The following is a 13,113-nucleotide window of genomic DNA, read 5'->3' as shown; positions in this document are numbered from 1 at the left end:
TGATCATATTGAAAATATCTACAACTTTTATGTTGGAGGTTTTTCCATTTGAGGCTTGCATCATTAAAATAGAAGGGCTTGAAGTTACTTGGTTTTGGCAAAAAAATTCAAAGGGGACCTAGACATGTTTTGTACCCCTAACTTCACAGCCAGTTTTCATAAACTTCCAAACTCCAAATGGATTTTTTCCCAACATGACTTTTGTTCCTTATTTCAAGAGCTTTCCAACCATTACTCACATGACCATTTTTGGATTTTCCATGTGGGAGTTTCAAACAGATGAATGTTTATGGGCATTTTGGAATTTCACTTCATAACTTCATGTGCAAGCTTGTGCAGGCTCTTGTGCACATCCAAATCACTTCCATGGGAGCTCAACATGCATTTCCATTCATTTTTGGGCTTTGCAAGCGCCTGTACAGGCCCATGCATGGAAGGTTCAATTTTCATGCACACGAGCAAATCACCACATTGCCTTTAGAATGCTATAAATAGAAGTGCTTGCTCATTCAAAAACCAACCTGAAGGAGATCTGAAACATTGCAGAATTCAAAACCAAACCTCACTCAAAGGAATTTCAGTTTTCATTTTTCAATTTCAAGCTTGAATTTCAACATCCTTAGTTGATCTTCAAGTCTTAATTCCTTAGCCTTGCATCATCATTACATCTCCAGATCAAATTTGGATCAAAAGCTTGGAGAGATCGTGATGTTTAAAGCTGCATTTCAGAGGTATATCACCAAACTATTTTGATCTGGATCTTGCTATACAATGTGAATTGCTTGAGTTTGTGATGTTTTTTGAAAAGAGGCAGGCCAGTGGTGGTCTTAATTTCATGAATCGTAACATTTCAGATCAAACACCATGATCTTCAAGATCTTGTTTCTCTCTAAATAGAAATAATGAAGATCCAAGGTTACAGGGGTGATGTACATCACCCCAGCTTCATTTTGATAACCTAATTTTTCATTTTCATTAACTTTTGAATCCTTGCGCGTGATGGCCGGAAACAGTTAGCTGGCCGGAGAAGATGGTGGTTTCCACCACCATCCCCACGTGGGAGCATCTGAACCTTTGGATCTGATTTAAATGTTATAATCTCAACCTTTCATTATGTTGACTTCTTTTAATTCCAAATGTTACGCGCTTGACCAAGGCATATGGTATGATCGCGCCTCTGAGCCATATGATAATGCCACGTCAATTAATGAGACAAATCCAATGGCAGCGCATTTTTGCTATTTTCCTATTTTCTGATTAATTCCATTTAATTCATTTTATTTTCAAAAGTTCATAAATATTTTATTTGAAGTCACAAAAATATGAGACCAATGCCACAAAAATTCTTGAAAAATCTAGTTTCATATTTTGATTTTTAATTACTTTTGTGACTTCATTTAATATTTTTTTTGTGAATTATTTGGTTTTTATTAGTTTTAATTCATTTTAAAATACTTTTTGTTATCTGAAAAATCCAAAAATATTTTCTTAACACATATGGATCATGATAGGTCAATGAAAAATAGTCTCATCAATATCTTAATTGATTTGAGATTTTCATTCATTTGTGTTAATTTTCATTGTTTTTAATTGTTTTAAAATAGTTTCTGATTTCAAAAATTGTTGAAATTTTTTGTCAAACCTTGTTTGACCATGTTAGACCTATGAGAATTTAATTGGACTTGTTAAAGTTGATTTGAATTGAATTTGAGGTTTGACCATATTTTGTCCATTTTCTTTTACATTTTTATTTTAATTCAAAAAACACCAAAAAAAAATATGTTTGACTTGTTGACTTCTAATCTTCATTTCTGTTCTGTTTAGTATTGGTTGATGATGATTTGATTCACTTTTGACCAATTGTGTTTGATGCTTGAATTTTCTTTTCATTCATTTCATCTTCATCTCACTTCTTTTTATTTTGGCCAATGAGTTAATGTCTTATGGTTGGTCTTGACATATGAGAGGTTTAACCTTCTTTGATCCAAATCAAACTCAACTTGATCCAAGATCAAGTGAGTTGCTTTGTGTCCAAGATAGGTTGCTTCTTGGTCAAGCAAAAAACCTAAAGTCCATATAAGGCCTTTCTTCTTTTCTTTTGGCATGGTAAGTTGTAGGAGCTTGGCTTACTAGTCATGATCTCTAACTTGTCTTTATTTGCCTATAGTTTTATTGACCGGCCTCAGATAGGTGTGACTACTACATTAGTCCACTTACGATTGCTTAACATAGCGCTAAATAGTCTTATGACACACTAACATAACCACTAATTACTAACTTTAATTTGAGCATTTAATTTCTCGTAATTTACTTTAATGCACTTTATTTCTTGCTCATCTATTCATATTGCTGTTTACTTTGCTCACTTGAGCACATATTTTATGTTTATGTCATTTTTCTTTTGCTCATTTGAGTTCATTATTGTATATAAATATATTGTTGTCTTGTGGTTATTTTGTCTTTGTTTGTGTGACCCAATGCAAACAAGGAGAAAGGACTTAGAATTAGGACTTACCTATGCTTAAAGGAGTTCAAGAGAAACTAGGCCTCATGCCTTTAGAATGCTAAACTTGTTGAAGAGCAACTAGGCCTCATGCCTTTAGAATGCTAAATTTCAAAGTTGACTTCAAAGGACCCATAATCTAAACTTGTTCTTTGTCCATTCCTCTTATTGTGTTGTGAACTTTTTGATGTTTGCTCTTGTGTGATAGGGATTCCATCTTGAGATAGTAAGAAGGACCATTGTCATGAGTAGCCAAGTTAAGAGAGACAAGCCAAATGGAGATCCTAGGAGCTTGGATATATCTGTGTGATTGCTTGTGTGTTTGCTAAGTCCAAAGGAAATGAGCATCTTGAATCATCTCTATGATTTCAAGAAAAAGGAACTCCAAGGGTTTTATCTCTTCTCTTATCTTTGTATGCTTTAGGATTATCCCTTCTCTTCTTCTCCTCACTCTAACCCAAGCCAAACTTTTCTTGTGCAAACTTTGACACTGTTTTCAAACTAGAAACCTAGACCTTATGCCTTTGACTTTTCAAACTCTTTTCATTAATACTCATTGTGAATGAATCTTAATTCAACTTTGACTTCATTTTGTAAATAAGTATAACTTGTAAATACAACTCACTTCAAGTTATTTTTGTGGTTCCAACGGCCACCTTTGTTAAAACTTTGCATAAACATTGGCCATAGGTTTGAGTTATCATGGTGGTTGATGTAAACCTCACCTTATCCTTAGTGATTGGACTATAAGTCTTCCATACTTATTATAGGGTTAACCCCTCACTAGTATGTTGAAGCTCTCCTCACATGGTGGATTGTTGGTTTAGGTTGAGTTTTCTCCCTTTGATAACAAAAGACCTTAAGGCTTTTGATCAAATCAATTCACCAATTTTTTGAGATTTTTACCCCGAACTACGAGGTTTTGATGCTACCTTTGTGATGGTACGTAGGCAATGGGTTCATCCATTCAAACAACAAAATTGTAAATATAATCTATTCTCTTCTCATCCCCCTAATCTTTTGCACATATTTTCACAAATACCAACCTACAACACATATTTGCAAAAGGAGGTTCCCTTAAAGTACTAAGGATGTTTTGGGTGCGTAAAACCTTCCCATTTCATAACCAACCCCCTTACCCAGATCTCTGACATTTTTATTAATTTTTTATTTGATAAAACTTCTTATTGGCTTTTGTTCGCTTTTTAGCCTTTCCTTTGGACAAATAAAAGTGCGATGGCGACTCGAATTGTATGTTTACTTTTGGTTTAGTAAATAAACCATAAGGTAATGAATACCCCGCTACACCATTCAATCAATAATTAAAACCAGGTTGACTTATTTACCAACAAGATATAATCAGCTGTTATGAGAAGATATGAATGGAAAATAGTTTTAGGGTTTTATGATGTCCAAGCCCAGCCAAACACTTCTATAAAAAGGGCATGGAATTCCTGGTTTTAACACACAAGAAATAACAAACGAAATATTGAGAGAGAATAAGGATTTTAGTCTTGTGTGGTCGTGTGTATTGTGAGCCATTCATTCATCCATAGATGATTGAATTGGAATGACTTTTGAGTTGTTATTTGTCCACTCTAAGCTTTGAAGCATGAGCGTGTGTTTACTTGGTTGAAGCTTTTAAGCAAGATCAAGTATGTGTTCTTGAAGAGTGTCTTCTTTCATTGTAATATTTGTTTTTACATCACTGCTGTGATTGAGGGGGAGTGAGTAGGATCTCATATCTAAGAGTTCTTAGATAGAAGTCACACGGGTAGAGATTAGGTGAAAAGACTGTAACTTGAAGTTGTTTATTGAGAGTCTTTGAACTAATTCTGTTTAGTGGATTTCCTTCCTGGCTTGGTAGCCCCTAGATGTAGGTGAGTTTGCACCGAACTGGGTTAACAATTGCTTGTGTCACTTGTATTAATGTTCTTTATCTTTTATCCTGTTTATATTGTTCAGATATTAGTATCGTGACATTACCTTCGACATCTTATATTTGATACCAGAATTTCAGAAGTATCATGCGATACGAGCCTTAAGTAATAAGGAATGATGAGATGGAGTTTCTCCTATCCTTATCTAGAGTGACTTTGCGTACGGGGCGTAGGCCCTAGCTATTCAAAGCATTCACCCTTATTCATAGACTTTAGTGTGATCCTCTTCAATCAACTGTCAAGTCTCTCTCTTCAACAAACAACGACAGAGATTCTCCTCCAATAACTTGAAAGCTAGGATGAGGGTTACATGTCACGAGCCTTAAGTAGTAAAGAAGGAATGCGACTAGAGCTTTCCTACACTCATTCTGGATATCTTTGGGTGTGGGATGTTTGGCCTGTTGCTTATCGTATCCGCCTTTACTCATGGAATTTAGTGTGATTCTAATCAAATACCTCTTAAGTCTATTCCATTATTTCAATCAATCTATTATCTTCTTTTTCCTTACCAATCATCTTGTTCTCAACCCTAGTGGGTTGAAATACGAAAGCTCTTATTTCCTAATTGCACTATAAGGATACGTAAGAAGGAGAATTCAGATTCTTCGCGAGCTACCTTATTTATCAATTCTTCATTCATCAATCAATACCATCTTTTTGATATAAAATTTACTTCTCCTTTGACTCCTTGTACATCCTTTTAGGACGATATAGCGATAGTCCACCTCATCAATCGAGAGTTGTTTAGATTATCCCCAAACATTTAATTCAGTCTTTATGGGTTTAAACACCGATTTTATCTTTGATTCAGAATCTATCTCCTTCTTGAATTCAAGATACCGTTCTTCTTTAATCTCGAACTGTTTGCTCCCTAGCTAGTGATATATTGTTCCTTGTACACAACAACATTTTCTCTTGGGCCCTGTATATACCCTTTTAGGACGATATAGCGACAGTCCATCTTGTGAATCAAGAGTTGTTTGGCTTGTACCTAGACATTTAATTCATCTTGTTTTTGGCTTTAACCTATAGCGACATCCATGCTAGCCCACGTATTGGTAAACGCCTGTTTACTCTTTGGTTCCAAGTTCCTTCCATTTGTGGGTTCCTTGATACCATTATGTTGGTACAAGTTATACTTTTCATCACTTTCAATCTCTCTTTGTTCTCGTGGTTCCACGAACTACGATTGCTCTGACTTTCTCATTGCACGATGAGAATACGTAGGCACGAGGATGCGAATCCTTGGCGAACATACTTTTAATTATTCCTTCCGCCTTAGGGCATAATTCATATCTTTCATGATCCACTATCTACCTTCGATCATAAACCATTCACCCTAGTGGCATATTGCTTCTTTGACACCAAAATGCAGTTTTCTTTGGAATTCCATATATACCCTTTTAGGACGATATAACGATAATCCGCATTTGTCCTTAAAGTTGTCTGGCTCATACCCAGACATTTAATTCCTTTTTTTGGCTAAATACCCTACAGTGGCAGCCATGCTAGTCCACGTATTGGTTAACATTGTTTCCCTTTATGGTGAAGATCCCATTTCTCCTATGAATTCCAATACATCTTTACTTTTGGTTTCAAACTATACCTATTCAGTCACTTGCTACCAAATCCTTCATTTTTATGGCTTTGGTCACTTCATTCCATTCATCTCCACGATGCATTCATATTCTACTTCATTCACTCCATGTGATATACCGTATTCTTTGAGCCAAATACACTACCTCTTTGTGCTCCATTTTGCATCACCTTGTGAATCAAGAGTTGTTTGGATCATCCCCAAACACTTAATTCTTCTTGTTTTTGGCTATACTCTATAGCGGCAGCCATGCTAGCCCACTGTATCGGTAAAAGCCAGTTTTACTCTTGAGTTCATATTTTCACTCCTTGTTGGAGTTCAAATCAGATAATTCTTTGGTTTAGACCATACTGTTATCACACTTCTTTTCATCTCCCACCACTAATTCTTTGAACTACGAAGCTCTGAATTTCTCATTGCACTATGAGGACACGTAGGCATGAGGGCCCCAATCCTCACCGAGCACTTTATCTATTTCTTTTCCTTTCCCCATTCTTTTATGAGTAATCTTCAAATATCACACTCATTCAAATGAGAACAATCAAAATGGTTCCTGTGGAGTACCATGGATGTTTGGGGTGCTAATACCTCCCCCTTGCATAACTGACTTCCTTACCTAACATATCTCTTTCCCCCTAGTTTTATCGATATTTTCCCTTTCCTTCGGGAATAAATAAATTTTGATGGAGACTCTGTTGTATGTTCGAGCATGCGATACATTCTGGTATATTTCCACTAGCTTCATCAGGGTTCAAAGAAGGAGAAGTGGCGAAAAAGAAGAAAGAAATGAATGAGGGTCTATATATAGCCTATGAAGTGGAACTTTCCTATTTCCCGTCTAAATTAAAACTCACTAACGTTTGGTTTTCTGAATTTCAATTAATTAAAAGATTTTAAAATGGTTAATACTTGTGGCCCACGATGGCCTAGGAAAGCGAAATCATGATGACAATTTGTACGCATGTTCTTGACGTGGAGATTTTGTGAGAGTGGTCATGATGACGATGACATATGCAGACAAAAGTGAAAAGTGTCAAGAGTTTACTAAAAATTCTACTTTCTTCCATTGTGTAAACTTGATTGAAATTGACATTTTTGGGGAACATTTGTTAGCTTGGGAATTTCAGTTTAGCATTTTTGACATGAAAGTGTGATGAAAAGGTATGAGATTACTAAGTGTGAAAAGACTTGTCTGCACTTCGACATATTAATCACTTCGATTGAGGTGGTGAGTTCGACTCGCCTACTAGTTATTTTTGGGACTTAGTGTATTCTTGAGTTTGAGGATTAGATAACCTAAAGACCCACTAAGCTTGGTTTAGAGAAATCTTAAGAACAAATCCACAAGATTAAGATCACTCTCTCTTCAAATCATGTTCAGAATCTCGAAAAGGTTTGCAATAGTTTGACATATTCGACATGGACAATTAGAAGACTTGAAGATAGCTTCGACATAATGCTGGATTTTAGTTAGAGATGAAGTTGTGAGGGTGGTCAACAAGTTTCATCAAAATGCCAAAGTGCCTAAAGCTTTAACCGTGTCGTTTCTCGCCTTAAACCTTAATTCAAAAAGTCATTAATCCTCAAGTGTTGGAGGAATTCATACTTATTCTCCTAATCAACGACCTCTACAAGATTTTAGCCAATTTGATATTTTCAAGAGTGAAGAAGGTCATGAATGGGTTGAATTCAAATTCTCAATTTCCCTTCCCCAATTAAAGGCAGATGCATGATGGTGTTCTGGTTCTGAACGAGGTTGTGGACTTTGCAAAGAGGAAAAATAAGGATTGTCTTTTAGTCAAGATAGATTTTCACAAAGCTTACGATTGTGTCTCATGAGGATACTTGAAGTTTGTATTGGTCAGAATGAGATTCAGAGTGAAGTGGTGCAGATGGATGGATGTGTTAGTGTTTTCAAGCTCAATGTTGGTTTTAGTTAATGGAAGTCCTACTTAATATCATTGTTGAGGGCGCAAGCCGAAAATCTTGGTTTACTAAAAAAAATGAGGGTGGTGCATGACAGACCCCGCAACACTGCATCTTTAAAATCTAAAATTGCAATAATATATTATAAATGTTTGTGCCTAAAAAAATCGAGATGTAACAAATTTATTAAAAGTGTGTGAGCTTAAAATCTTAACCCATTGTACAAAAATATAAACAAAAGAGGCATGTCCGGCATGTCAAATCCCTAAAAAAATACTCTTTTCGTTCCTTTTTAAGTGTAATTTTTTGACTTTTTACTCATACCAAGAAAATTAATCATTATTGTTACTTTTCAAACTATAATTCTTCTTTTACCTATAATACCCTTAATTATTTATTACATTCATTTTACTTTTTCTCTCTCTGTAATAATTACTTAGGGACAATTTTGACAAAAGTGCAATTAATACTACCTTGAACTTTGCAAGTGACAATTAAAAAGGAGCAAATTTTTTTCAAAAAAATTGGCAATACTTTGTGTTAGTTTGATTTTGTGCCAATGATGAGTAAATGATCCCAAGTTGACTTAGTTATGTTTTGGCGATGATGTATGCTCCCAAGTAGCTTCCTATTCTGCCATACGTAAGCAAGATATAATAAAAGACCTGTCTTTAATTAAGTCTCCTCAAATCAAATACATACTATTTCAATATTTCAATGTAACGTTGTTAGTAGCATTAACAAATTTTCAGCATAAGAAATCACTAATATTCTACCAAAGTCTCTATATACACCCCCAACATAATGATGCACCCATCATCTTCCATCAAATACACCACTGAAAACTTGACTGTCTCCACCTAGTGACGCTTCCCATTCTATTGAAGACATTACAATCTTTGACAATACAACAACTATCTCTTTCATTTCAGGTCTGTCCACTGGATTTTCACTCAAACACCAATGTGATAATTCACCCATCTGTAACATCATCAATCTCAACAATTAATTCATAATATGAAACTTCTACTATGTGAATGAAGATTGAAGATTTGAGTTGAATGTAACCTAACCTTGTAGACATCTTCCATAGGATAACTACGTAGAAGATTTCCATCTACAGCTTCTTCTAAAGCAAGCACAGGCTCATCATCTTGAAATATTTTGTTTACCTGAATAATGCGACGATTCAAACAAATATATATATCAACTTTCTTTGTTTTTTTCTTTAACTTTTGTTAATAAATTCTATTAAGAACTTACCACTGCAATAAGTGATTTCATATTATTAGCTTCTTTGTTGTCACGAAACAATGCGCGTTTCCCAGTTATCAACTCAGACAGAACCACGCCAAATGCAAATACATCGGTTTTTATCGTCACTTGAAGCTCCTTCACCGATCTAAAAGGAGAGAAAAAATTGTAACTAAAGAGATATTTTCTCGGCTTAAGTTTTACCATATCGATGATAGCCAGAAACCTACTCAGGTGGAAGATAGCCCGGTGTTCCAACAAGTCTTGTTGCTAAAAATTCTTCATCATTTGTTCGTTCCACGAGCTTTGCAAGCCCGAAATCCGCTACCTGTTTTTCAAATCATATATATAACTAAACGATTTGTTTTGAATTTATAAAACACAGACACTCGTAATACATAAAACGTACCTTTGCTCTGAGCTTTGCATCAAGAAGGATATTACAAGTTTTTATATCACGGTGCACATATCGCGCTTTTGTGTAATCGTGTATGTATTCAATACCTTTTGCTGAATCAAGTGCAATTTGAGCTCTAGCACACCAAGAAAGAGGCTGGTGACCTATTTCAATAACCATGGTTTTAGAATTTCTTTTATATATATGTGAATAAAAAAACCTATAGTTTGATAATTTTATGTTACTTATCAATATACTATACCTTTTAATAATGGATCATGAAGGTGTTCACTTAGAGATCCATTAGGAACATACTCATACACCAAATAAAGATGATCATCTCCACTTGCATATCCCAACAATTCAACCTAAAATAATGTGATTAATTACATATATATAATATAATCAAACATCAGAGTATTTGAACTGTCTGCAGTCACAATCTCATACATTCATAATCGAGATCGAACGGTCTAAATTTCAATTTAGATTATGATCTTTTGTAAAGTCTAAAATACAAGTTTGATATTTGAATCGTCCAATCTCGAATCAATGATAATAGATCCGCTGACTGCATGAATACTTGCCGAATCTCTATATTAAGACTATGTCAAAGATGAATGTTACATACAATGTTAATATGATGGATCTTGCATAAGGCTTTGAGTTCTGCATAGAACTCTTTGGATTTGTTAGACTTCATTTTCTTCACAGCAACTTCCTGAAAGTTAAAATAACTATATTAATGTCCAACTTTTAGTTAAACATTAATCATCATTAATAAATAATCTATGCAAGATTTTCTTACTTTATCTTCTAGCATTCCAAAATAGACAGTGCCATATCCACCAACTCCAATCCTTCTAGTTTCATCAAAGTTATTTGTAGCTTCTTCAATCTCCTCAAAATCATAGATCACTGGTCTTTCGGAATCGAATTGAGTTGCATCTGTGCCAATATTTGTACACGAAATATTGAAAACACAAAATGAAAATTAAAAATGTTTTCTCAAACCGAATAGACCTTAAATTTCTTTGCTTTCTAAAAATTCTCTTGAAGTTACCTTCCATATATTCTTTATGAAATTCTTGATTCCTTAGAGAAATGGTTCTATTGGCAAGCGATCTTTTAGAGAAAGTTTTTGGATCATTTTTGCTACTTCCATAGCCTTTATTTCTTCTGAGAATGAAAATCATCAAGCTAATAACCGAAAGTAATGTCACACTCACTAAGATACCAATAATTATCACCCACTTGTGTTTCTTTTCTGCAAATAACAAAAAAACCAAAGCAACAAAAAATGTTAGAGTAGAGTGCTACAAATATGTCGCGGTATGTGTCTGCATCTGGTGTCTGTGTTTTGTGTCTAATCAAAAGACTTACCTTTTTCAATGGAAAGTGGTGACCCTTTTAATTCCTTGGGAACATATAAAACCCAACCAATATCAATGAATGTTGGGTTAGGACCCAAAATTTCATTCATTTTCACCATGCCATCAAGATTAGCATTTAACAAAAGAGAAATTGATGTTGGTGTATCACCTTGCTGAACAGTATATGTAACAACAATTTGTGACTCAAGTTCTGAACATCCACAAGGAATATGTATCGTCACATTCTCATTTGCAACCAAATCTTCATTGACATGCCAAGTTTGACCACTATAAACAATATTGTTAATATTCAAAAAACTTTCATTATGACTCACTTTGTAGTTTGTGTCATAGAAATAACCGTTAAGGTCAATGGTGTCTTGGCAAGAACAAGGTACTTGTATAAGGTAATCTTGCTTTGTGCTACGAAATATCGGTTTGATTTCGGAAGGATCGACGGAGTAAGAATCGGCTAGTTGTTCTATGCTGTGATTGTAGTTTATGTGGTAGATTGATGCATTGCATGTTTTGATCTTTGTAGAGCATTTAAAAGGTTCTATGTAAGTGTTTTTTATTGAAACTTCAAAGGTGAACACAGTTGTTATAAATGAAGATGATAGAAGAGGGAGAAGAAGTGAAAGAAGTTGAATTAGAGAATAAGCCATAGTTTTGATCATGTGTAGGAAATTTCTAATTCCCTAGTGAAAAGATAAAGAGAATTTGTCTTCATATATGGATGTAGCTTCTTTCAAGAAGCAGAAACATCACAAAGTCGCTTAGACTACTTATTATTTATATATTTATAGTGACCCTTTTTCTTATAGAATTTCTAATAGTTTTGTTCACTTGTCATTTGATGGACACATAAGATTTTTTTTTTTAGGATGTCATATTTAATATATTTGAGCGAATTGGACTATCAGTAAATAAGTAAATAAATAGATATCTTTAAATTTTTTTTGACTGATTGACATAAAAGAAGATCGACAATTAGATCTATAGATATTCTGATGTAGAGTTGAGTAGAAGAGAAATATGTATGAGTGAAATTGATTGGAGTGGATTTTCTTATTACCGTGGGAAATGAAATTTTTAGAGTTGATTCAAGTAAAGTGGTAAAACAACATAAATCATGTTCTAACAATAGTATTAATCTTTCCTATCATGTATCATTTATCTTTTAACACTTTTGATTTTTCAAAAATAGAGATAGTTGATCTTTTTCATAAAGTTCAAAGATTCATATATATAACAATATTATATGTCTTAGGTTAATGAACGGTGTCCAATATGATTTCCACACAATTTTAATAAACTATAATTCTTAACTTTCAATCTTTCACGCGCTTTCTACCGTAAAATCAAACATACTAATAATCTAAGATTTTGTTATCAAAAGAATATTATTCGTTCATTTTTATATTTATAATAAAAATATATTGAGTATGATACATTACCCTATTAAATATTGTGTTGTGACATTAACCATGATACTATTATGATGATGTTGATTATTATAATAAAACTATTTTTGTGACTATATTACTTGTCATTAAGGATGGGGCATCTTTTATGGCACCTTGGACGGCAATAATGGCCAAATGAAATCTAGTTGCAAACAAAGACTATAAACAAAAAGACCCATAAAATAAAAAAGCTAGAACATTACACTACCATCACTGGTCAACTATACTGTGTCATTTTTCAACACAATTGTCAATGTCAATAAACTTGTGCACAGTGCCACTTCATTGTAGAAATGTTGCACAAGAGCTGAAATAAACTATGAAAGACAGACACAAACATAGAGATAAAATACAAATATAATTATAATAGTGACATGTAAATATTAATAATAAGTTAAAATGGTTTTATATAAGCACAAGTGTAAGTGTTATGTAGACACATGTCAAGAATACAGGTTCAATGTGGTGCTATATAAAGAATAAGTTGTGGTAATCTTGGGGTCTTGTTAAATTATGGTATCTCTTATGTCAATGTATTTTGATTTGAAGAGTTAGTAACTTATTTAAAATAATGGATATCATGAGAATCTAATTTTTAGTCATATGAACTTTTAAGGTGATCGAAACTAGTATTCTAAATAAGTTAATATCCCATCT

The 13,113-nt window shown here is 33.9% G+C and overlaps 1 protein-coding gene across 1 annotated transcript; it reads right to left on the bottom strand.

The window, feature by feature from the left end:
• Positions 1-8,620: 8,620 nt before the first annotated feature.
• LOC127121368 (lysM domain receptor-like kinase 3) lies at positions 8,621-11,655 on the bottom strand. Its single transcript, XM_051051873.1, has 10 exons — positions 11,001-11,655; positions 10,681-10,884; positions 10,426-10,565; positions 10,249-10,338; positions 9,880-9,985; positions 9,630-9,781; positions 9,451-9,548; positions 9,230-9,368; positions 9,040-9,138; positions 8,621-8,947 (listed from the first exon to the last, which is right to left on the bottom strand). Exons 1-10 carry the CDS (start codon positions 11,653-11,655, stop codon positions 8,783-8,785), a joined length of 1,848 nt encoding a protein of 615 aa, XP_050907830.1. The 3' UTR covers positions 8,621-8,782.
• Between the last annotated feature and the right edge of the window lie 1,458 nt (positions 11,656-13,113).

This window comes from Lathyrus oleraceus, chromosome 2 (assembly GCF_024323335.1).
Source record: "Lathyrus oleraceus cultivar Zhongwan6 chromosome 2, CAAS_Psat_ZW6_1.0, whole genome shotgun sequence".
Taxonomy (NCBI): domain Eukaryota; kingdom Viridiplantae; phylum Streptophyta; class Magnoliopsida; order Fabales; family Fabaceae; genus Lathyrus; species Lathyrus oleraceus.
The sequence above is the reverse complement of the archived record's forward strand: the minus strand, read 5'-3'. Positions and strand labels throughout refer to the sequence as shown.